General features: G+C 35.4%; 1 protein-coding gene across 2 annotated transcripts in view; it reads left to right on the top strand.

Annotated features, from left to right (window-relative positions):
* SEMA3E (semaphorin 3E) overlaps nt 1–23321 on the top strand; it is a 336651-nt gene extending 313330 nt beyond the window's left edge. For both annotated transcript variants that reach the window (XM_027838711.1, XM_027838710.1), the window contains one exon: nt 22578–23321. In XM_027838711.1, the coding sequence (XP_027694512.1) occupies nt 22578–23030 (453 nt within the window). In that variant the 3' untranslated portion in view covers nt 23031–23321. The remainder of the gene's footprint in view (nt 1–22577) is intronic.
* Nucleotides 23322–26134: the final 2813 nt, after the last annotated feature.

Raw genomic sequence — 26134 nt, 5'->3', positions numbered from 1 at the left:
TGTCATAATTTAAATTCTTCTCCTGGTCATGCTTATTTCATTTTGCATCAGTTCATCCAAGTTTTTCATGTTTCTCTGAATCAGTCATATTCTTTATTTTTACGGTACAAGAATGCTCCATCACACACATATTTTATAATTTATTAAGCCTTTCCCCTACTTAGTGAGCATGTATCTTGTTTTTAGTTCTTTGCTGTTTCAAAAAGTTCTGCTCTCAATATTCTTGCACATATGGGTCCTTTTCATCTAAACTTGATCTCCTTTGTATATGTGCCTCATAGTAGTATTGCAAGATCATAGGATATTTACAGATAAGTATCATAGTATAATTCCAAATTGTTTTTCAGAGTAATTGAACCAATGAACACATCCAACAACATTAATGTGCCTGTTCCAGAACTCTTCCAACAATTGTTATTTTTTTTTTGCTCCCTTTACCTATCTGATGAGTATGAAAAGGAACCTCAGAATATTTTAAATTTTTGTTTCTCTAATTATTATTTATTTGGAGTATTATACATATGGTTGATAATAGTGTACCATAAATAATTAATAACTAGAGAAATCAGAAGAAAAGTTGATATAAAATATTAAATAAAATATTACTAAGAGGCTATAGAATCATTTTCAAACTAGTCCATATTACTATGCAAAATGATTAAAATTGCACAACTATATTAAGATACAGATACATAAAAAACTTTTCAAAAATACAACATCTATTTATGTTAAAAAAACATCAAAAACTATAGTAATAAGTGAATCTTTTCTTAATAATTTAAACCAAGGACAACTATAAATTAGAATCATTAATAGACTTTCCAATAAGATTAAAGTAAGGCTGTCCATTTTCACCATTATTCTTTAACATAATTTTAGTATTCCTAGCAATAGCAATGAAAATAAAAATAAATTAAGAGAATAAACAAGGGAAAGAGGCCATCAGCACTATATCAGGAGATATGATAGAAAACAATAAAGATTCAACTAGAACTTATTTTAAATAATTAATTACTACAATAAAGTGTAAGAATATGAAATAAATCCACAAAAGTATAAATACTATTTCCGTGTTTGACTAACAAAATCTAGTAGGAACGAGAAGAAAGTCTATTCAGAATATCTTTAGAATATATAAAATATCTGAAAGGCAATCTCCCAAGACATACACAGGATTTGTAGAAATATATCTGTAAAACACTTTACAGAAATGAAGACAATAAAAATGGTAATTCTTCATGATTGGTTTATGCAAATATATTTAAAATGATCACACTAGCTAAAATAATATAGTAAATTTTATACCTATCAAAATGCTTTGTTTACCTTATAGAATTAGAATAAGTAATAACAATATTCATCTAGAAAAGTAAAAAGTCAAAAATCTCAAGAAAAATGATGAAAAAAGGTGAAAATGAAGGGGAAAATTTAGCAGTCTCACATCTTAAACTATACCACAATGCAATTATTGTCAAAACCATTTGGTAGTGATTAAAAAAGTTGAACAATGTAATATGTTAGTTAAACAATCCCCATAAATAATCAAACTTCATAGCATTTTGTAGAATAAATCAAAGATTCTAACTCCTAACATAAGGACTTCCTATTTTGTATGATCTGCTAAAAATAAAATAAACTAAAGCCTGGAAGGCAGTCTGGCAGAAATTAAGCTTAAACTAATAACTTAGGTACCTACTAATACACCATAATAAGCTCTGAATATATATATATATATATATATATATATATATATATGAACTGAACATTTTGTTATTAACGGAGGAGAAGGGAAATAGATATATTTTACTACTTCATATGGGATGAGGAATCCTAATCTATAAAAAGGATAGAGATGATCATAAAAGATAAAATAGAAATTTTTGATTACATAAAGCTTTTATATAATCAAAATAAATATGGTTAGAATTAGAAGAGAAACAAATAATTGGGAAGCAAATTATTTTCCTCCTTTCTTAAAGCTCCATATCTACCTCCTTCATCTCAGATGATCTGACCACTTCTTGTACTGAAATCTAGTCTACCTAACAAATTCTCTCACTTTGTTATTGTTCAGTTGCATCTGACTCTTCTTCACCCAACTTCGGATTTTCTTAGCTAAGATCCTGCAGTGGTTTGTCATTTTCTTCTCCAGTTCATTTTTACAGATGAGGAAACTGAGGCAAGCAAGGTTAAGTAACTTGCCCAGGGTCACACAACTAGGAAATGTCTGAGGCTAGATTTGAACTTAGGAAGATGAATCTTCCTGGCTCCATGCCCCATACTCCATCCACTGTGGCAACCTGCCTCTAATCCTTTGTGCTTCTATAGCTTCATCTATCTTCTTCTCTCAAGTCTTGGAGCAAAAGGTAGGCCTTGTCCTTGATCCTACTTCTAATCTCCTTCTGAGTCATTTCCATTAGTTAGTTCTCTCTCCTGAGTCGTCAGTCTCTTTATTTCACTTGCTACTTTCACTCTGCCAATAAACATGATCAGTTTTCTCCTAACTAGGGAATTTTAAAAAAATCCTTTAATCCTATAACTTTTTTGAGGTACTATTCTAATTCTCATCCCTTACACTGAACAAACTTCTTAAAAGATAGTCCACACCCAGTGCCCGAACATTGTCTTCACTCGGTGTTCACATAGTACTTGGCTTTGCAACTTGTTAGTACAGTTCTGCTTCATTACATATTTCAATGGACTTGTCTTCTCATCAATGTGAGTTCTTCCTCTAACAGCACAGTTGAAAACTCATCTTTGTCTTCTCTTCCTGTGAAATGCTTCTCCATGTCATTCCATAAATCCTCAATGGACATATTACCCAACATTCTGGAGCTCTTTCTCTGGGTCTTTATACCAATGTAGCATCGAAGTTATTCATCCCTTATTCTTCCCTCTCATGAGATGACTTCCTTTTCTGGTCATGTATGTCCACAATTATGTCCCTTACGCTACTTTTTTGAGCACATTGTCTTTGACAGTGTGCTGCAGCATCCTTAAACTCACTATTCACTGTAATTGTTTATCAAACAATACTATATGTTATAATTATCTGTGATGGTGCCTTATCAACATCATGGACATTGTGGTCAGTGAGGGCAAGAACTGAGACTTGTCTAAATTTTGTATTGACTACAGTGCCTACCACTGTGCTCTGCACACAATTGGTATTTAATAAATGTTTGCTGAATAAATAAGGATTCATTTCCTTAGTCTTAAAGTCTATATATACTGTGTATGTATATATTTGATCATATCACTCACAAAAAAACTTCATGTGCCTACCGAATTCACTGCGAAATATAATTCTAACCCCTTTTCATTTTGTTCAAAATCAATAAATTAAATTCAAATACAGCTTTAGTGAATTATCATATTCTATTCCTTTTTGTATATTCTTTGTTCAAAAATAGGACAAAACTCACTGCCTCTCTTTTATGTTCTATATTTTCCAATCTCTACTATTGTTTGGATATCCCTCTGTCCCTTCCATTTCCGTCTCTTCCTTGTGAAACCATATCCATTTTCAGGAATTTGTTCAAGTAGCACCTTCTCCACAAAGTTTTCACTGATACCCTGCTGCTAGAAATGATGGTTCCCTCTTTGGAACCCTCATGGGACTTATTTTATACTTTCTCCATGCTGTAATTATTTTCCTTTTTATTATATAATTATGTGCGCATGTGTATTATCTCACCTACTATATTTTAAGCTACTTGAGTGTAGAGACTACACATAAGTGTGGAGCATTATTTTTATCTCCTGGTCTGCCTAGAATATTTTTCACAGAGTAGATACTTAATATATATTTGTGAATGAGTTCCAGAAAACAAGATTTGGGAATCCTAACTCTCTAAGATACAAGCATATAGGTCTCTCAATTAACTCCCAAACTATTAAGGTTTATGTATTATATTCCAGAAAAAAAATTCTCCAAGGAATTACAGTTTAATAATAATACAAAAATGATCTGGAAGTCTGCTGTTAGGAGAGACTGAATTTACTTATACCCAACAGGCATGACCCATTATAGTGCTGAACTTTTTCTCAGTTTTATTTCATTGAAAGTGGATAAGAACTCCTTTTTGGCTAGTCATCACTAACTTAGCAGTGGAAGGCATGAGAATGCCTCATATTCTGAGGTGAAAATCTCTAGTGGAGGAATCATTATGTTATTAATGTCTTTCTTCACTCCATCTGGCCTGTTTCAGATTAGAATCTCATTCTAATCTTGCCTTGGGTGGAAAAATTTTTCCTTGTCAGTCTTTCTGACTTACTGCATCCACCAACATTCAGCAGCAACATTCATTCTCATTTCTGCTGTAATTTGCTGCTCCTCTCATATTGCTTTATTAAAACTTCTGTCCTTCCTATTTATTTTTTTTCTTTTCTTCTTTTTATACACTTCTCTTAATGAATACATGGGAATAGGGCCTGGCTTAGGGACTAAACCTGCAATTTCATTGATGTAGATGACTTCTAGATGAGGAAGATCTTTCTAACAATGCAGATCATTATCTTTTTCCTGACTTATTGTCTTGGAAAGGTGTCTATCACTCACTCACTCAATAAATATTTATTAAGTGCCTGCTATATGGCAGACACTGTGCTAAACCCTGGGAATACAAAAAGAGGCTAAAAAAACTGTCCTTGCCTTCATGGAGCTTACAGTATAATTAATGACAAAAATAACAGTAATAAAGAGGAAGAGGAGAAGAAGGAGAAGAAGGAGAAGAGGAAGAAGAGGAAAGGGAAAGAGAAGAAAAGAGAAGATGAGAGGAAGAGAAGAAGAAGGTGAAGATGAAAAGAAGACAAAGAAGAGGAAGAAAAAGAAGGTGAAGATGAAGATGAAAAAGAAGACAAGGTGAAGGCAAAAAAGGAGAAGGAGAAGAAGTAGAAAAAGGAGGAGGAGGGAGAGGAGGAGGAGAACAACAATGATGACACCAACAACAGTTTAAGTAAGTTGTTGAATGTCAAACAGCCAGTGTGTATGAGAGGAAGAACTGAAGCCTAGGTCTTCCTGACTCTTAGATTAGCTCTGTATCCATTACAATGCCTTATCTTTATAGAATTATTACTTTAATAAATATAAGTGATTTTTTTATAATGGGTAGTTTATATGTCCTATTATTGCTTTTCTTGCCAGAGATTGGGATTAAAAACCTTGCTTTAGGTCAAATATCCAAAGACATTTGTTAACTTTATCACCTTTTTAAAAAATTATTTAAGTATTTATTTTTAGTTTTCAACATTCACTTCCACAAGATTTTGAGTTCCAAATTTTCTTCCCATCTCACCCATCCCCCCACCCCAAGATGGCATACCTTCTGAACATCCTTTCCTCTAATCTGCCCTCCCTTCTATCATCCCCCTTCTCTTATGCCCTTCCTCTTCTATTCTCCTGTAGAGATAATTTACCCCATTTTACCTTTCCTTTTCTCTTTCTCCCAGTATAATCTTTTCTCACCCCTTAAGTTTATTTTTTAGATATCACCACTTCATCTTCAACTCACCCTGTGCTCAATATCTATCTATCTATCTATCTATCTATCTATCTATCTATCTATCTACCTATGTATCCATATATTTTCCCCTCCAACTGCCCTAATACTGACAATGTCTCATGAGTTACAAATATCATCTTTCTGTGTAAGAATTTAAACAGCTCAACTTTAATAAGACCCTTCTGATTTCTCTTTCCTGTTTACCTCTTCATGCTTCTCTTGAGTCTTGTATGTGAAAGTCAACTTTTCTATTCAGCTCTGGTCTTTTCATCAAGAATGCTTGAAAGTCCTCTATTTCACTGAATGTCCATTTTTTCCCCTGAAGGATTATACTCGCTTTTGCTGGGTAGGAGAGTCTTCATTGTAATCCTATCTCCTTTGCCATCTGGAATATGATATTCCAAGCCCTCTGGTCCCTTATTGTAGAAACTGCTAAATCTTGTGTTAACCTGATTGTGTTTCCACAATACTTGAATTGTTTCTTTCTGGCTGCTTGCAATATTTTCTCCTTGACCTGGGAACTCTGGAATTTGGCTACAATATTCCTACAGGCTTTCCTTTGGGGATCTCTTTCAGGAGGTGATCAGTGAACTCTTTCCATTTCTATTTTCCCCTCTGGTTCTAGAATACCAGGGCAGTTTTCACTGATTATTTCTTGAAAGATAATATTGAGGCTCTTTTTTTGATCATGGCTTTAAGGTAGTTCAGTAATTTTAAAATTCTCTCTCCTGGATCTACTTTCCAGGTCAGTTGATTTTCCAATCAGATATTTCACATTGTCTTCTATTTTTTTTCATTCTTTTTGTTTTGTTTTACAGTGTATTGATTTCTCATAAAGTCGCTAGTTTCCATTTGTTCCATTCTAATTTTTAAGGAAATATTTTCTTTAGTGAGCTTTTGGATTTCCTTTTCCATTTGGCCAATTCTGCTTTTGAAGGCATTCTTCTCCTCATTGACTTTTAGGACCTCTTTTGCCCTTTGGGTTAGTCTGTTTTTTAAGATGTTATTTTCTTCAGTATTTTTTTGGGGGGGTCTCCTTTAGCAAGCTGTTGACTTGTTTTTCATGATTTTCTTGCATCACTTTCATTTCTCTTCCCAATTTTTCATCTACCTCTCTTACTTGCTTCTCAAAATCCTTTCTGAGCTGTTTCATGGCCTGGGACTGATTCATATTTTTCTTGGAAGCTTTGGATGTAGGAGCATTGATTTTGTTGTCTTCTTCTGGTTGTGTATTTTGATCTTTGTCACCAAACTAAGATTCTGTGGTCTGATTTTTTTTTTGCACAGTTTGCTCATGATCCCAGTCAATTACTTGAGTTTTAAACTCTTTATTAAGGTAGGGCTCTGTTTCCATTGTGGAGTGTGTACTGTCCCAAGCTTTAGGGTTTTGTGCAGCTGTTTTCAGAGATAATTCTAGGGACCTGTACATTTTCAGTTCTTCAGGGTGATATGATCAAAGGTGAGGTATTTACTACTTTCCTTTCCTCCTTTCCTGGCCAGGGCTCTGGTCTATGATTGACCACAAGCACTCTTTTCTTCCTTGGAACTGTGAGGAGGATTCTCTCTCCACTGCCACTACAAGCTCCACCACAGCAGTGCTCCTCCTCACCCCAGGACCACCATTCAGAACTGTGACCCAGATCCAAGCACAGGCAAAGCAAGAGAATCCTGCCTCAGCACCAGCAAAGAGATCCCTGCAATCCCCCTCTGTCTGTGGGCTGAGAGCTCCAGAAACAGCCACTGCCCTGGGGCTGCACTGAGGTTGGACCTAGCTTCTTTCTCACCTCAGTTGATAGAACTTTCCTACTGACCTTCTAAGTTATCTTTGGTGTTTTTGTGGGTTAAGAAGTCTGGAAACCACTACAGCTGCCTGTGATTCAGTCCCCTGAGGTCTGCTCCAGGTTTGCTGAGGCCTGGTCTTTGCTGGTATGGCCCACGCTGAACTGTGCTCCTCTCCCAGCCCAGCACAAGAGAACTTTCTTGCCAACATTCCAGAGTTTCTTGGCTGGATATTTGTTTCATTTTTTCTTTGTGAGGGCTTTACTGCTCTAGAATTTGTATAAAGCCATTTTTACAGGTATTTGTAGGGGTTTGGTTGAGAGCTCAAGCAAGTCACTGCCTTTATTCTGCTATCTTGGCTCCACCCATTCTGTATCTATCACATTCTTTCTATTTATACTCTGTAGGCAAAGCATTGGACATTAAGGATCAGTATAAGAAACAACTCTTAGAGAAGAGATTTCATGAGAAATTTGTCCTATCATAAAGACATTATCTGGAGCAGTTCTAAGATATAATCATTATTTTATTATATATGGGACTTTCTGTCTCATTATAAAAATGCTGTTTTTAATTATTGTTTTGCATAGAGCTCCATTAAATGGCAAACATTAAAGAGGCATTGGAGGAAATGGCTTAATGCAATTTCTTCAGGAATGCTGTAATATTAAAAGATAATTGGATATTGATGCCTTGCCCTTTATTCCCTCATTTCTCCATAGACACATGATCTGATCCAAATGCCACATATATGTAGGAACTATTAAGGTTCAGGTGACAGTATCACCTTGCAGACTTCAGGCTGTTGTCACCAGTTTGCGTTTGTTCTCCCCCAATTGGTTCTTTTCTCTTTTGTATATTAGAGTGCCTGCTTCTCATTGTTTATAATCACTGCCATCAATGTTATTGCCACTTGTTTCATCTCAATTATTCTCTTTCCCTCTTTTTGCTCCACCATTGCCTATTTCTGACTGTGCTTTAATTTGTCATGATAATTTCTATCATGTGGCATCTGGAACTGTGCATGTTACTCCATATGTGATCTTATAGCAGCCAAATACATTAGCACCTTCTATGTTCTGTGTGCTGGGCCTCTCAAAGCAATTTAAAATTAGGTTTGCTGTTGTTTATTTACCCATAACGAGCTTTCCATCTAACTATATGATAATGTAGCCACATATGTCTATCTTTTCCATAAGGAGAGCTTGAGAGATTTGGAAAATGCTTTGCTGAAATTTTTGGCATACTATATTGACAACATTTCAATGATCTATCATTTATCATGTTTATGTAAAAAAAAAAGGAAACAAAAACTTTTATGGCACTACCTGGCTAAGTGAAGTTCTCCTAGGTCTTACTGATCACCGCTTGCCTTCTGAAGTACTCACATCTACATTATTTTTTTTGTAGATACTCAAGAGTTGGCTAGTATTGTCTGAACATTTCCCATGCTATCTCTCCTTTTGCTGTACGTGAATAATGAGCTTATAATATTACACTTAAATGCCCAAACACTACATTTTGTTAAATTGGAGAAATTGGAAAAAATTAAATATGCGTTTTATTTTCTTCAGATTCAAAAGTCCATTATTGGTTTAAAGAATGCACTTTCCATTTAACATGCCAAATAAGGAAAGGATAAAGTAAAAATATATTTTTCAGGCAGTCTTTCAAAATATTGGGTAATAATATCACATGTTCAAAAGTGGGGTATCAAGTGTGAATTACAAGTTTTCATAGAGACATTTCTCATACAGACATCTGTGAATCAATTTGGATACTCTTGTCTTGGGAATAATCAGAACCACAAGCTTCCCATATTTTAAAGGGTCAAGTCAAAATCCCATTAAATGAATTCCATTATAATGGAAGTCTCCATATAATAAAAACATTTCTAAGCTCCAGCTGCCAGCAATATTTAATACAAAGAAGATAATAAAAGACTTGCCCATGCCCATTTGAAGTTCATTATATTGAAATTTGTCCCTCAGTGATATTTCATTCATCAAATCAGAATAAGTTTCTCAAGAAACTTGACAGCCTGTATTCTAGGTCTAAGATACCCTTGTTAAGTTACCCCCCTTAAAATAGGGTGTCCTTTGGAGCCTTAGTGTATTGTTATTTGTTCTCCATATCTTTACTAGGATTATACAAAGGGTAGAAGAAGGAGAAACATTTAATACCACTAAATATTGTCACATATCTTCTGCACATACAACATCGTAGAAGACACTGGAAGAGATACAAAGTCTACTTGTCATGGCCCTTTTGTCCATAAAGAATGGAGACATGTAAAGAGATAAATATAATACTGAATTGTGTATAATAAGCACATTAGTGAGATACAAGTAGAAATCTGTTACTAAATGGAAGTTTTGAGGAAGCTTTCAAAAAATAATTTGGGCGGGGTGGTGGAGCCAAGATGACAGAGGGAAAGCAGTGACTTGCTTGAGCTCTCCATCAAACCTCTCCAAATACCTATAAAAAAATGGCTCTAAACAAATTCTAAAGCAGCAGAACCCACAAAAAAAAAAAACAGAGTAAAACAAATTCCCAGCCCAAGATAACCTGGATGGCTGATTGGAAAGGTATATCGCACTAGGTGGGGAGAGGAGTGCAGTACAGCGTGGTCACACAGGCCACAGAAAACCTGGAGCAGGCCTGAGAGTACTGAATCGCTGGCATCTGTGTTGGTTTCCAGACTTCTCAACCTAGGAATGCCAAAGACAACTTAGAAGGTCAGTGGGAAAAGTCTGTGACTGCGGTGAGAGAGGAGCTAGGTCTGAGCTGCCCCCAGGGCAGTGGCTACCTCCTGAGCTTCTGGCCCACAGACTGAGGGGGAATAGAGTGGCTGATCAGAGGGTAATTGCAAGTATCTCTTTGCCAGTGCTGAGGCAGGAATCTCTTGCTTTGCCTGTGCTTGGATCTGGGTCACAGTTCTGAGGGGTGCTCCTGGGGTGGGGAGGAGTGCTGGCATGGTGGAGTTTGTTGTGGTGGTAGAAAGGAAACACTTCACCCCTTATCATAGCACCTTGGAAGAACTGAAAATTTTCAGGTCCCTAGTAGTACCTCTGAAAACCCCTGAAGCTTGGGACAGTACATTCTCCACATTGGAAGCAGACTCTTACCTTAACAAAGAGTTTAAAACTCAAGTAATTGGTTGGGATCATGAGCAAGCACAGCAAAAAGAGTCAGACTATATCATCTTACTTTGGTGACAAAGAAGATCAAAACATACAACCAGAAGAAGAAAATAAATCAAAGCTCCTACATCCAAAGCCTCCAAGAAAAATATGAATCAGTCCCAGGCCTTGGAAGAGCTCAAAAGGAATTTTGAGAAGCAAGTAAGAGAAGGAGAGGAAAAACTGGGAAGAGAAATGAGAGTGATGCAAGAAAATCATGAAAAGCAAGTTAACAGCTTGCTAAAGGAGACCCAAAAAATACTGAAGAAAATAACACATTAAAAAATAGCCTAACCCTAATGGCCAAAGGGGTCCTAAAAGCCAATGAGGAGAAGAATGCCCTAAAAAGCAAAATTGGACAAATGGAAAAGGAAGTCCAAAAGATTATTGAAGAAAATACTTCCTTAAAAATTAGAATACATCAATTGGAAGCTAGTGACTTTAAGAGAAACCACACACTGTAAAACAAATCCAAAAGAATGAAAAATTAGAAAACAATATGAAATATCTCATTGGAAAAACAACTGACCTGGAAAAATAGATCCAGGAGAGAGAATTTAAAAATTATTGGACTATCTGAAAGCCATGATCAAAAAAAGAGCCTAGACATCATCTTTCAAGCAACAATCAAGGAAAACTGCCCTGATATTTTAGAACCAGAGGGCAAAATAGAAATTGAAAGAATCCACCAATCTCCTCCTGAAAGAGATCCCAAAGGAAAACTCCTAGGAATATTGTAGCCAAATTCCAGAGTTCCCAGGTCAAGGAGAAAATATTACAAGCAGCCAGAAAGAAACAATTCAAGTATTGTGGAAACACAATCAGGATAACACAAGATTTAACTGCTTCTACATTTAGGAACCACAGGGCATGGAATATAATATTCCGGAGGGCAAAGAAGATAGGATTACAACCAAGAATCACCTACCTAGCAAAACTGAGTATAATTCTTCAGGGGAAAAAATGGTCATTCAGTGAAATAGAGGACTTTCAAGCATTCTTGATGAAAAGACCAGAGCTGAATAGAAAATTTGACTTTCAAATACAAGACTCAAGTGAAACATGAAGAGGTAAATAGGAAAGAAAAATCGTAAGAGACTTATTAAGGTTGAAGTGTTTACATTCCTGCATGGAAAGATGATATTTGTAACTCATGAGGCCTTTGTCAGTATTAGGGTAGTTGGAGGGAAAAAATTATATGTATGTATGTATGTGTATATGTGTGTGTGTATATATATATATATATGGACAGAGAGAGAGAGAGAGAGAGAGGGCACAGGGTGAGTTGAAGATGAAGGGGTCATATCTAGAGAATAAAATTAAGGGGTGAGTGAGGATTATAGTAGGAGATGGAAAAAAGGAGAGGTAGAATGGGGTAAATTTTCTCACAAAAAAACAGAAAATAAAAGTCTCTTACAGTGAAGGGGAAATGGAGGAAGGTGAGAAGGAATGAGTGAATCTTATTCTCATAGGATTTGACTTAAGGAGGGAATAACATGCACACTCAATTGGGTATGGAAATCTGTCTTATCCTACAGGAAAATAGGAGGGGAAGAGGACAAGAGAGTAGGGGAATGATAGAGAGGAGGGCAGATTGGGAAAGGGGGTAATCAGAAGCAAATACTTCTGAAGAGGGACAGGGTCAAAAGAAAGGATAGAATAAATAGGGGGCAGGATAGGATTAAGGGAAATAGAGTTAGTTTTTCATAGCATGTCTACTATGGAAGTGTTTTGTGTAACTGCATATATATAACCTATATTGAGATGCTTGCCTTTTCAATAAGGGTGGGTGGGGTGGGAGGAAGGGAGAAAATTTGGAATCCAAAGTTTTAAAAACACATGTTTAAAAAAAAATGTTTTCGCATGCAAGTGGGAAATAAGAAATACAGGAAATGGGTTACAGAAATCTATCCTGCCCTACAGGAAAATAGAAGGGGAAGGGGATAAGAGAAGGGGGGAAGAAATAAAAGGGAAGGCAGACTAGGGGAAGGGGCATTCAGAATGCGGGGTGAGATGGGGTGAAAATTTGGAACTCAAAAAGTTGTGGAAGTAAATGTTGAAAACTAAAAATAAATAAATTTATTAATTAAAAAAATAAGTTGGGCCTTCAAATGTAGATAGAAATTGATTAAGTAAAGAGAGAGACAGAGACAGAGAAAGATATACAGAGAGAGATGGAGGGGGAATTTTAGGCTTAGGGAACAACATGAAGAAAAATTTAGAGAGGAAAAATCAAAGGGTACATTTAAACAACAAATCTACTTTGCCATGAACTCGGAACAAGTGGAAGGACACAATAATGTAAAATCTAGTATGCTGTTAGGAAAAAAAACACTGGATTTGAGGTCTGGGAAATGGGACTATAGTCTTGACTCTGTTTCCTACATCATGGATAATCTAGAAATAAATCATTTTTACTATCTATGGTTCTTAGTGTTTTCATCCATAAATAGAGCAATGATGTTGTATTAACTCTAAAATTATTTCCAGATCTCCATCTGAAATTACAGATTATTTAAGACTGAAAAGGTAGGATTCTCCAAATTATAGATTGCTATGAAAGCCAGGCTTAGAAATCTTATTTTTTTTGATAATAAGGAGCTAGTGAAGTTTTTTGATCAAATGTAAAAAAAAAATTAGTCTTGAACCATTATATAATAGAATGATGAGATTAGAAACACAGGGCCTGGGTTCAAATCGTAACTGCTTTATTGTGGTAAAATAGTAAACCATGGTAAAGTCATTTTAACCTCTGGACCTCAGTTTCCTCCTCTGTAAAACCAAGGAGTTGAACTCAGTGGCATCTGAAATTCCTTGCAGCTCTAGTTCCATGATCCTAAAATATATAATCAATATAATGTATGGTACAGTTTATATGAGAACTTGTAAGGGTATACAGTGGTTCCTGAAAGACTTTTCAGGCGGTAGCTTGCAGTATATTCCAGTTCAGATAAATAGTACTATATGACTATTGCACAAGTTTGAGAAGTCAGTGAAGATGTTAATAGAATTGTGGCAGTGAATTAGAAGATGAAATTGATGCAAAGATGGGGGGGTAATAATTCATAGGACTCAGTCACTAATGGGGAATTAAAAGTAATTACAGAAGATAGAGTCAATGTTAACACCAAGGTTTTGGTTGTGGGGACTGGATTTGTGCCACTAATAGAAGTAATAATGTTAAGAGGAAGTACAAGTTTGGTTGGGGGTCATATTGGAGGGAGACACAGAAGATCAGGGGAAGTAAGCATTTTATGTTGGAGATATTGATTTTTGAGATGCCAATGGATATATTAAAGACATGGTTCTAGAGTTAGGAATATAGCCTAAGAGTGCAGGTATAGATTTGCAAATGGATGCCATAACTTGGTGTTCTTCACCCTCCCCCCAAAAAAATCCATCCATTCATTTAACCTATTTATTAAGCATCTACAATAAAGACTCTATGATGGTTCCTATTAGTAATGCAAAAAAAAAAAAAAGACAGAGTTTTTTTCCTCATTTTTAGTGGGAAAAAACCCTAGCCAGTAATCAGATTCCCCAGGTGTCTAGTCAGCATAGTCAGAGGTGATTTTCTCTACCATCCAACATTCCTGAAACAAACATTTAGACATTGGAAAATGTTACTTCCAACAGAACCAATGTGAGGTCTTTCTCCCACCCTCCTACCTCTTTCTCCCCTCTCCTAGATCCCATTGAACAAGGACATATCATTACCTCTTTCTCTTCCTGTGTTTAGTAATCCTCATAATGCTTTTTGTCAAGCAAATTTAGTTGAGAGTTCCTCAGTCCTGGATCCCTCTCACCCTACTTATATTTGGATGTTATTAGGAGAGATTTTATAAATGTGTCATTTTTTAAATATGCCTCTTCAAAATAATTAATATTAGGCATAAAGGTAACATTGTTGTTGAGTCATTTGGGTCATGTTCTACTCTTCTTGACCCCTTTTGGGGGTTTTCTTGGCAAAGACACTAGAGTGGTTTGCCATTTCCTTCTCTACCTCATTTTACAGATGAGAACCTGAGGCAAACAGGGTTAACTTAACACTTGTCCAGAGTCACACAGGTTGTAAATGTCTAAGGCTAGATTTGAATTCATGAAGATAAGGTTTCCTGATTTCAAGCCCAGAACTCTAATCATTGTGCCACCTAGCTGCCCATATTGGTAACATAAAAGTTATCAAACTCCTCTTCTGATGCCTCATTATTATTTAGAGCTAACTTTGTATTCTCAAAGGCTATCCCTAGCATTGTGGAGGGGCTTGCAGTATGGGTACAAAAACAAATTGTGTATCTGTCTTCCAAAGGCAAGTCTAGGGAAATATGGAGTTTACCACCATTTGATTGATTTTGGGGCAACAATTTATTAAACCATTTACCAGATCTATAGAGGTTTCAATTGATGCCTATTTAGGACTAATCACAGATGTAAAATAAAATCATAAACCTTTTAAAGATGATGTGTTGAACATTATTTAAAAGAGAAGAACAATGTTCTATATCATGAGTCACAAATATGTTTCCCTGCTCTGTCAGTATTATCTATCTATTATCACTTGTTCTCCAACAAAAATCATTGTGCTCTGTCACGTTTGGACATCAAGAGTAGTAATAGGCAGATTAGTTGATGAATGTCAGTTTACAGCTGGTAAGAGAAGTTGAGGTGTCAGTCTCCTCTTTTCACAAAATTTAGGGTTGATAGAATTCACCTTTAATTTATGGCAAGTGTCAGTGGTAAATTCACCATAGATACCATGCTTTATTAAAATAGCTTCCCTTATTTAAAAAAAACATCATGGAAAATTAAATATTATAAAATACAGGAAAGGTACATGTGTCCATATTGCACTAGTGAAGTGAAACCCTATCTTTAGTCTTCCCCTCTCATTTTCTATAACTCACTGTTCAAAGACTTCCACCAATACCAAGCTCAACAGGGCGCTTAAAGGATCAAATGACAGCCATGGCTTTCTGTCTCCTTGTGTCCATGGATTGAAATCAGAGGCTTTTGTTCTTGTATTCTTTTTTCTTTGTTGTGTTTTCATAACATTAAGTGCAGCATGTGAACTCTTAGAATCATTTGAAACAGCTGCTTCACAGTTTTGAACTTCTAAACTCCTTTCAAGCTTTTTCCAGAACAAAAACACCCATCTTTACTAAATGAGAAATGACTGTTTACAACTCCAATTATGGATGTTCTGAGTTTGCATGTGTAGCTTTGATCAGCATCATTGCATGTTTTTATGCTCCCAGTTGCCCTTTTTACTAAGTTCTATTTGCCAATGCTCATTTAACTTCCTTTGTAGCTATAAGAATTCATTCCCATTTTACAGATGGAAAAAAAGGCACAGAGAAAACTGTGAGGTCATAGGAATGGAAATGTGAATAAAAAGGGACATGGAACCCAGTCTTTTCATCTTTGTCTAGAAGTCCATATGATAATATACTATATCACCTTGTTTATTAAATGAATCTCACAAAGCATTTATTAAATGTCAATTCATTTCAATTCAATAAGCATTTATTAAGCACCTACTCTGTGCCACATATTAAGTGCTAGAGATCAAGAAAAAGATAGTTACTGCACTCAAGGATCTTACAATCTAGAGGAGGCAGATATCACCAAAAAAAAAAGAAGCTAGACAGTGGGGATAGAGGAAATGGGGGAAGACACAAACGGGGTGATAGAGGGCATAGTGAATGGACATCTCATTCCATGGAGTTGAAACCAAGCAGAGTTACAGTGAAAAGTGGAATGAGCTGAAAGTCCAATTCCTGGCTTTTATAAAGGAAAGTTTTCAGAGGAATTAAGTGTTCCATCCTTCCATCCCTTCCTTGAGAAGGGAGAGGAGGCTCAGGGAGGTTAGCATGATAATAAGATTAGAAGTGATTATCTTGGAAGTTTATCTCTATGTATCAGTTTTCCCTCTTCATTCTCCTTGAAACTTTCAGACTATTCCTTAGACTTTTTTTTGCTAGATCTTTATCTATGTCATACCCTCTAACTGTGGGTGGTCCCTAAGTTTCCATCTTCTTTTTCTTCTTTATAGTCTCTCACTTGACTATTTTAGCACCTATGAGTTTAATTTGTCATCTCAGTGCTAATTTCCAGATCTATATATCCAGCACTAGTCTCTCCCCTGATCTCCAGTCTTAAATCACCAACTTCCTCTTAAACATTTGCAATTGAATGTTCCATAAGCATCTCAAGCTCAACATATCCCAAATAGAACTTGTTATCTTTTCCCCAAACCTACCCCTATTCCAAAATTTCCTACTACCCCTAGAGGTACCACTATCTTTTCAGTCACCCAAGTTCATAACTTTAATGTAATTTTCAATTTCCTCACTCTCACTCACCTAATGTAACCAGTTGCCAAATTTTTCTGTTTCTACATTCAAATAATATGAATATGTATCTGTATGTGTGTCTGTGTGTCTGGACATATCTGACTAGAACTGGATAAATAGACATATGGATATAGTTACATATGTAGAGATAAATAGATTTAGATAGATATATCTATATAGAGAGAGCTGTACAGATCTTTAAACATATTAAATAGTTAGATACATAGATAGATAGATATAGATAGATGTCTCCCCTTCCTTCCATTCTCCCATCTGCCTTCCTAGTTTAGTCCCTTATGTCCTTTTACCTGTACTATTGTAATATTGTTCTAATTGGTCCTCTTGCTTCAGTTCTTTCCTCATTCCAATTCATCTTCTACACAAGTGCCAATGTGATTTTCTTAAAAGCTGGTCTGATTATAATACCACCCCAACCCTCCCACCCTGTCATCTTGCACTACATTCCTCAAATTTGAGTGGTTCCCATTTACCTCTGGGATAAAACTCTTTGACTTTTAAGACTTTTCACAACATGACTTTTTTTAGTCTTCTTGTGTATTACTCCACTCCACACACTCTACCAGCAGGCATAAGGCTTATTTGTTCATCACATATGGCACTACATTGAATATCTCTATACCTGTTCATTGGATGCCCCCAACTCCCATGCCTAGAATGTTCTCCCTTCTCACCTCTGACTTCCTTCAGCTCAAATGGGAATCTTCTATAGAATGTCTTTTATGGTTCTCTGTTACCCATACCTCAGCCCCTGCCTCAGCTAATGCTGATGTCTCCTCTAAGATTTCCTTCTATCTACTTTGTTTATATCTTGTTTGATGCCATTTATGTTCATATTTTCTCCTCTATTAGAATGTAAACATCTTGAAGACAGGGACTGATTTTGCTTTTTTCCCCCCTTGAACCTTCAATTTTTAATATAGTACTTTACACATATTAAGCATTTGATAAAAGATTGTTGTTTGATTGCCCATAAATACATATGGGATTAATATAACTCTACACTTCTAATTGAGAACACCATGTGTAAGTGTAAATTGGTGCTTGCTTTTTTTCTTCCCACATAATTTCATTGCTTTTCCATGTCATGGTTAAGGGTCTTGTCTGCCCCTTTCCTATGAAAAAAAAATGCTGGACCAGTTGTTTGCAACATATGGAAATCACTCTGTCCTCCTGAGGAGCAAGGTGACCAGATGTGCAGAATTCTTTGTTCAATTGTTTAAGTTTGTTTCTTTGACAGTGTAAGCATACTGAATTGATTTTTTTGGTATCCTACAATGTTGAAGACATTTTTTAGTTAAAAAATGTACTTATGAAGAGTGAATATAGGAACACTTGGTAGAAATAATGCAAAAATTATGTTTTATGTATTATATTAACTTCTATCCCAAAAAAACCTGGCATGCAGATTTTGAAAAACCACAGTAATACAGACAATGTGAAAACAATTGTGTAACCATGAATTGCTGAAGTTACCCATTTTAATTGAAGTGGAAAGACTAAATCATGTATGGACTTGAAATACCAATTTCCATGTCATTTTCTTATAGGCATTTATGGTTCATAATAGATACATTTAATTTTCAAAGTGATTTAATATAAAGTACTATATGTAGCTCCAGACTGAGATAAAACAGAGTTCTGTTTCCATCTTTGTAATTTATATGTAACAACCGAGAGAGAGACAAAGAATTGAGAAAGCCATGATCCCTCTCCTTACCTAGGTGGTACAGAACAATTTGTGCTGTTGTGTTCATAGTAAGTGGATATTATTTCACTTTGGGTTATTTATATTATGCTACTGTAGCAAGTGTAGAATATTAGGTTCATTTTCATAAGGTCAATATATTGGAGAAGTAAAAAAAAATAGATCAAGGATTATATGAGCTAGGAATATATGAAATTTCTTTCAAACTACGTCTGGAACTTCTTTACCCTTATTACCAAGCCCTTTCCCTTTCAACAGTCATACTGTTAGATTTGTTGGTGCCCACAAAGGCACTCTGATTTGAGAAAGGAAGCCCATAGGCAAGATCATTTGGTGATCAGTGGTGCCCACAATTAAAATAAATCTGTACTTGGCAGACATCTTATGGCTATGATCATTGCTTTTCTGAACTGCTACATGTGGTTGGGAGAGGGATAAGGGGTACTAGAAAACAAGCCACAATATTTACTTGAATCCAACAACCATAACTGTACCCACAAATTATATAATAAGTGCTCAGGGGATGGAGGTCAAAGTATGCATGGGATTATTGCTTTTGTCAACATCAACGACTTTCTTTTGTATTGAAGTACTCTCAGTGCCTTGGCTAGCTTCCATCTACAATGGTGCCACAGAAACTAGAACTCAGACTACTTTTTAGACCTCAAAAAAAGACATTCTTCATCTACCAAGTCATTTTTTTCTTGATTTCTCCTTCTTCTAATAGGTATGGTTAACTACACTTTCAGGACTTAGGGCGGCACAATATATAAAGTAATGGTCTTGAAACCACAATGACCTGGGTTCAAGTCCCTCTTCTGACACTTATTGAATGTGTGACCCTGGGCAGGTGACTTCATTCTCTAGTACTCTAGACAACTCTTTAAAGTTGCAAAATTTAAAAAAGTTTTCACGTAAACAAAACCAGTGCAACCAAGAATAGAAGGAAAGCAGAAAGCTAGTACACAGTTTTTATTAGAGACAGTCAGTGGCTCTGATAAAGGCCTCATTTCTCACATTTCTAGGAAACTGAGTCAAATTTACAAGAATATAAGTCATTCCCCAATTGATATATAGCCAAAGGATATGAACAAGCAATTTTCAGATGAAGAAATCAAAGCTATTTATAGATATATGAAAAAATGCTCTAAATTACTATTTACTAGAGAAACACAAATTAAAACAACTCTGAGGTGCCCCCTCACACCTATCAGATTGGTTAATATGATGGAAAAGGAAAATGATAAATGTTGGAGGAGATGTGGGAAAATTGGGATACTAATGCACCTTTGGAGGAGTTGTGAACTGATCCAGCAATTCTGGAGAGCAATTTGGAACTATGCCAAAAGGGCTATAAAACTATGCATACCCTTTGATCCAGCAATATCAGTACTACATCTGTATCCCAAAGAGATATTTTTTTTTAAAAAAGGAAAAGGACACTATTTGTAGAAAAATATTTATAGCAGTTCTTTTTATGGTAGCAAAGAATTGGAAATTGAGAGGATGCCCATCAGTTAGGGAATGGCTGAACAAGTTGTGGTATATGATTGTAATAGAATACTATTGTGCTATAAGAAATGAGGAGCAGGATGATTTCAGAAAAAACCTGGAAAGACTTACACAACAACATGCAAAGTGAAGTGAGCAGAACAAAGAGGACATTGTACAAGGTAACAATGATATTGTACAATGATCAATTGTGAATCACTTAGCTATTCTTAGCAATACAATGATCCAAGACAATTCCAAAGGACTCTTGCTGGAAAATAATACCCACATCCATGGAAAAGACTGATGGAATCTGAATGCATATTGAAGCATGCTATTTTTCACTTTATTTTTTATGTTTTTTTCTTTTTTGGTTTGTGTCTTTCACAACAAGACTAATATAGAAACATGTTTTGCGATTACACATATATAATCTATATTAAATTGCTTATTGTCTCAGGGTGGGTCATGAAGAGGGAGGCAGGGAGAGAATATGGAACTTAAAATTTTAAAAATTGAATGTTAAAAATTGTTTTTACATGTAATTGGGAAAATAAAATATTATTATTATTTTTTAAAATAGACTATAATTTGCAGAAAAAGTGGTGATCTACATTGCTAGGAGGAATTTTCTCACCTTGGAGTTCCTTATACCAATGAAATTTTAGGTTTAGTCACCATCCTCATGAATCTTCTTTAGGAGACTCTTCAGTGTTTCAGGGTTAGATGTGATCAAAACAATATCCACTGAAAACAGGAACATCAGAAGGATCTTTATTTGGTGTGTGTGTGTGTGTGTGTGTGTGTGTGTGTGTGTGTGTGTGTGTTTAATGGACCAAAAATAAGCCTGGATTGTTCGTATATTCTCTGCCCCACTTCTGTTAATTATGACTATAAAAAGATATGGTCTGATGTAGAATTTTGTTTTTATAAAAACCTACTTATTTCTGTTTCATGCCTTCATAAAGGAGTCCCTTACTATTCATGTAGTTTCTCCTCTTAAAGATTTTGTAAAGTTGGCAAAGAAAGAATATGGAAGCATGGCTAGTGATATTTTTTTGGTTACTTTCTTGATTTGATTAGTAATTACAGCCATGATTTTTCCCCAAAACATTTGGTACCATATCCCTTTTCAGAAATCTTGAGTAGTTCTTCAGCACCTCAAATATTACATGACCCTAGTCACAAACTTCTTTTGGGTGCCCTTGTGCTAGCCCATCATCTTTTAACATCTGTTTACTTTAGTGTCACTTCTACTATTCTACAAGGTATACTAGAAACTATGGTGTTAGAACTAAAACATCTTGTTGGATCTACTCTCACTGAGGGAAGAAAGACATAAAACAAGAAAAATACAAATACTGAATTTATACAAACTAAAATTTATGTAGCCAATAAGGGGAAAATCAAATAAAAAATGAAAGATAATTTCCTTCAAATTATGTTTATGTCTGCTATAACATTATATCTGCTGTAGTATTCAACAGACTTGCTTAGAGAATAAGATTCCAGGGTTAATGTGGTCGAAATAGACCCTATTTGGATTTCTCTGTAGAAAGGAGTCCTCACAATAAAAAAACAAATTTGATAATGTTTATAGGTACCCCAATGTTGATTTTATAACATGCATTTGAAGTACATGATTAGTGAGACTAATTAAGGGAGATAGAAAATGTGAAGCTCAGAATATTCCCTTATATTACCAGTTGCACCACTCATGTCAAATGGCACAAGAGTTGAAGTTACATGAACTAAAAATGAGACTATATTCTTTTTCAGTATTTCCACAATATGCAATTTCATTTCAATGACTGCTTCCTCAACACATAAAGGTTACAATACCCTCTATGCTTTAATGTTGTTGTTTGGTCATTTCAGTCATGCCTGAGTCTTCGTGACTCCATTTGGGGTTTTCTCAGCAAAGATACTGGAGTGGTTTGCCATTTCCTTCTCCAGCTCATTTTATAGATGAGGAAACTGAAGGAAACAGGGTGAAATGACTTGCTCAGGATCACACAAATGTGATTATACAAGTGTCTGAGGCCCAAGTTGAACTCAGGTAGATAAGTATTCCTGACTCCAGGCCTGGCACTCTATACACTGTACCACCTAACTATCCCCTCTACACTTTAATAGTCTTCTGGAAATGTTGTGGCTTTTAAGTTTTGTGACCTAGAGATAGTCAGTTATCACTCCCTAACCGTAACCAGGCTGCTTTCATGAATACAAAGGTATATAGATTATTATTAACCTCAACTCATAGTCTTTCCAGCTTTCAGCAGAAATACTGAAGAGGTTTGGAGAAACCATAGGAAACTGGAGGATCTAGCTAAAGGAAATGATAAAAAAAAAATTTCAAGGTATTTTAATCACTCAGTGCATCCGTCTGATTGATACATATGTGTTTGCATATATCATGCAATATTATATAAAGAAATATAAAAGGCAAACCTTAAGATAGATACTTTAAAAGATTACAGTAGTGACTTTTTAAAAACAATTGTTATCCCCAATGATACAATTTACTTGTTCAATCTTTTAGGTGAAGACAGATGACAGAGTTGTCAAAATGGACCTTGGTTTGCTCTTCCTAAGACTCCACAAAATGGATGCAGGAACCTATTTTTGTCAGACTGTGGAGCACAGTTTTGTACATACAGTCCGCAAAATCACCTTGGAAGTGGTAGAAGAGGAGCGAGTTGAAGAGATGTTTAATAAAGACTATGAGGAAGAGGTTCCCCACAAAATGCCATGCCCTGTCCAGAGCAGCATCCCACAAGGGTCAAAGCCATGGTACAAAGAGTTCTTGCAATTGATTGGCTATAGCAACTTCCAGCGAGTGGAAGAGTACTGTGAAAAAGTGTGGTGCACAGATAAGAAGAGGAAAAAGCTTAAAATGTCCCCCTCCAAATGGAAGTATTCTACCCCACAGGAAAAGAAGCTTCGGGCCAAATCTGAGCACTATCGCCTACCCAGGCATGCACTGGACTTCTGATGGGGTGAAACCATTGGCTGACTTTTTGAAGAATTTTTATTTGGACTTCTGAGATTTAAAAGACTAGATTTGATTTCTTTGTGACAGTGGAAATAAGTACTATAAGAAAGAAGTGACTGAAAAAAAGTATTATGGTAAATTATACTTAATTCTTTTTGACTGATTAGAGGTTATATGAGGCTAACTAGTTGTTTCTAAATGTCATTTTATTGCTTACATGGTTTTTGACTATCTCAAAAAGTTACCTTGTTGTAATCTTTGTAATTGTTTGATTATTCATGCCAACTACTATTTGCTCTTTGTGTATTACTAAAATATTTAAGGAAATTCAAAGGAATTAAGAATTAAGAGGCAGGAGATGGGAAGACAACATAGTTAATCCCTCTGCTTTTTCAAACTTCTGCTTTGCTTTTAAAACTGACAAATGATCAAGAGACGTTCATTTTTTCATGTGGACAGTTGGTAATTTTTGTTGTGAGAGTTAAGCCATGAGTTTGCTCTAAGGACCACTGTGATTTTTGTAAATGAGAAGACAAATGTATTCAGCCCCAGGGGTACACCCCTTTATAAAACATTTATGGGACCGGCTTCATATTTCTATTATTACAGCTGACACTATCCCTTCCAGTTACACTCAGGTGTGGAAAGAATGAGGCTAATAGAACTTCCCTATTAGATGCTGAAGCAAAACATTAAATTGAACTGTGAGTTATGGTTGGAACAAATGTTTGCTTTAACAGTTGGAAGATTTATATGCTTGACTTCTTAAGGTAAAAAAAACAAAAAACAAAAACAAAAAAATCCAGCATATGCTTATAGCAGCATATGTGTGTCCATATGTATCTATATATGCATATGTGTATATAAATGTTCATTCATAGGTATGTATGTTTCTGTGTGTATACAAGTGTATATTTGCAAGTGTGTGTGTGTGTGTGTGTGTGTGTGTGTGTGTGTGTGTGTGTGTGTCTGTACATTTTTCCCTGCAAAAATCTTTGGGCTATACTTGCCCAAAGAAAGTTTGGTCAGTTGCTGTATATTATGTTTCTCATCAAAACTAATTAATTAAAAAACACCCTCTTATAAGACCCCAACTCATAGTTTCACATGTGGATAATTCAATCAAAAGGAGTTTATTAGTCCACCAAATAAGAAAAGACAAAAAGGTGTGCACAAATAAAAACTTACTAAATTTTCACTCTTTTAAAGCTTCTAATTAAAAAGAAGTCATTTCAGGGACATAAACTTATTTTATAAAGAAAATCATTACAGTATTTTATATCTGAATAAATTTGCTATAAAGATGTAGAGAGAAAATTGCTTTTAGAACATTTTTATTTTTCTCTTATAAAACACAAGAGAAGCTTTGATTTTTGGTAATATTCAATTTACTTTCTCTACCTTTTCCTTCTGCATTTTGCGTTTTATAATTCTGCATTTTTTGGAGCATCCTCTATTCTAAATTATAAAATTTCAATCTGAGGTAATTAATGAAAATATTTAAATAAAATATAAAACAAGTCAGCAATGATAAAGCAGAAAGTCAAAACACTGAAAAAGAAACATTATGAGTTTTTTTTTCTTTTAACTTTATCTAATACCCATCTCATAGAATTACAAAGGTGCATTGGATAGAAAGCTGGGCTGGAATACAAAACACCTGGATTTGAGTCCTGTCCCAGATATATCATGGCTGTGAGATCCTAGGCAAATCATTTAACCTCTCTGTGCCCCAAGCAACTTCTAAGACTAAATTGCAGAAGAGATAGTAATCTGCATTAGTAAAGGGAAGTTCCTCACCAGAAACTTCCTAGATTGGTGAAATCATAAATCACATCCCAAAACAAAAACAACTTCTGCCACCTTGTATTACTCTTCAAATATAGGCCACCTGTTAGAGAAGTTGAATTACAGATTACCCATAGTAGTTAAATATTCATGGTAGTTTAAATTGCAGGCTGTAGTTAAAATAAAACATACAGTTAGTTTTATTATTGTTAATATCCATGCTAGTGTGTCTTTTTCCCCAGCATTGAAATAATAATAAAGGACCTGATGTAAATGAAATTAATGTTTTCCAAAATTAAGCTTGTTATTTACCCAAGAATCCACTGGAGGTCATTGCTGCCCACTAGGATGCAACTGAAACACTCTATAGTTTGGAAATTATGAAAAAACAGGCTCTCTCAAAGAGAGAAAAAAAAAGGAAAGGGAAAAAAAAAGCTGCCCAACTGGAAAAAAAATAGGACAAGGCACTCAAATTAGTGACAGTTCAATGAAGATAAGATTTTTAGCATGCTTGTGATGAAAACAATATAGGAAAGGACAAATCAGTTCAAAAGAATATTATTTCAAAAAATCAAGGGTGAAAATAGACATTTCTCTTGTACTGCTACAAATAAATGAGGAAAATCACATAACTAATTTCCCATTATTTGAATTTCAGAAGTATGTATCATCAGCTCTGGGTAAATCCCCTAACATGTCATTTTGAACTGTAACCATTTTTATGTGATTACAGTGAGAACACAGAGAAAAAAATACATGCTTCCATGTTTGGGGTTGGGGTGCTAACAGTTTTAAAGACATCATATCAAATATAGATGGTAGCAGTAAACTGCCTAATTATCTACATAACTCAAGCTCCAAAACAGATTTTTTTTGGGGGGGGTGAGGCAATTGGGGTTAAGTAACTTGCCCAGAGTCACACAGCTAGTGAGTGTTATGTGTCTGAGGCTGGATTTGAACTCAGGTTCTCCTGACTTCAGGGCTGATACTCTATCCACTGCACCACCTAACTGTCCCCAAAGTAGATTTTTTAAAATGCTGAAATATAATCATCAAATTCACCAGATAAATGACCTTGAACCTGAGGGAAATAATATATTCCATTTTGAAACTCATTCCTTTTGCAGAGGTGTCTTGATTGGTAAATAAGTGAGCTGCAAACACAATTAGTCCCTTTTATATAGCTCATCCCAGATCCTTGGAATTGCTTCATTTCTCTTCCAGCTGTCTTCCCTAGCTATCTTGATAGGTGTCCTCCATTCTTGCACCTAATCTTCCTCTCCCTTTACATCCATATCTCTGGGATCAAAAACAAA

This window comes from Vombatus ursinus, unplaced genomic scaffold (genome assembly GCF_900497805.2).
Source record: "Vombatus ursinus unplaced genomic scaffold, bare-nosed wombat genome assembly UNPS02014830.1, whole genome shotgun sequence".
In the NCBI taxonomy this organism is placed as follows: Eukaryota; Metazoa; Chordata; class Mammalia; order Diprotodontia; family Vombatidae; genus Vombatus; species Vombatus ursinus.
Note: the sequence above shows the minus strand (reverse complement) of the source record. Positions and strands in the feature narration are given on the sequence as shown.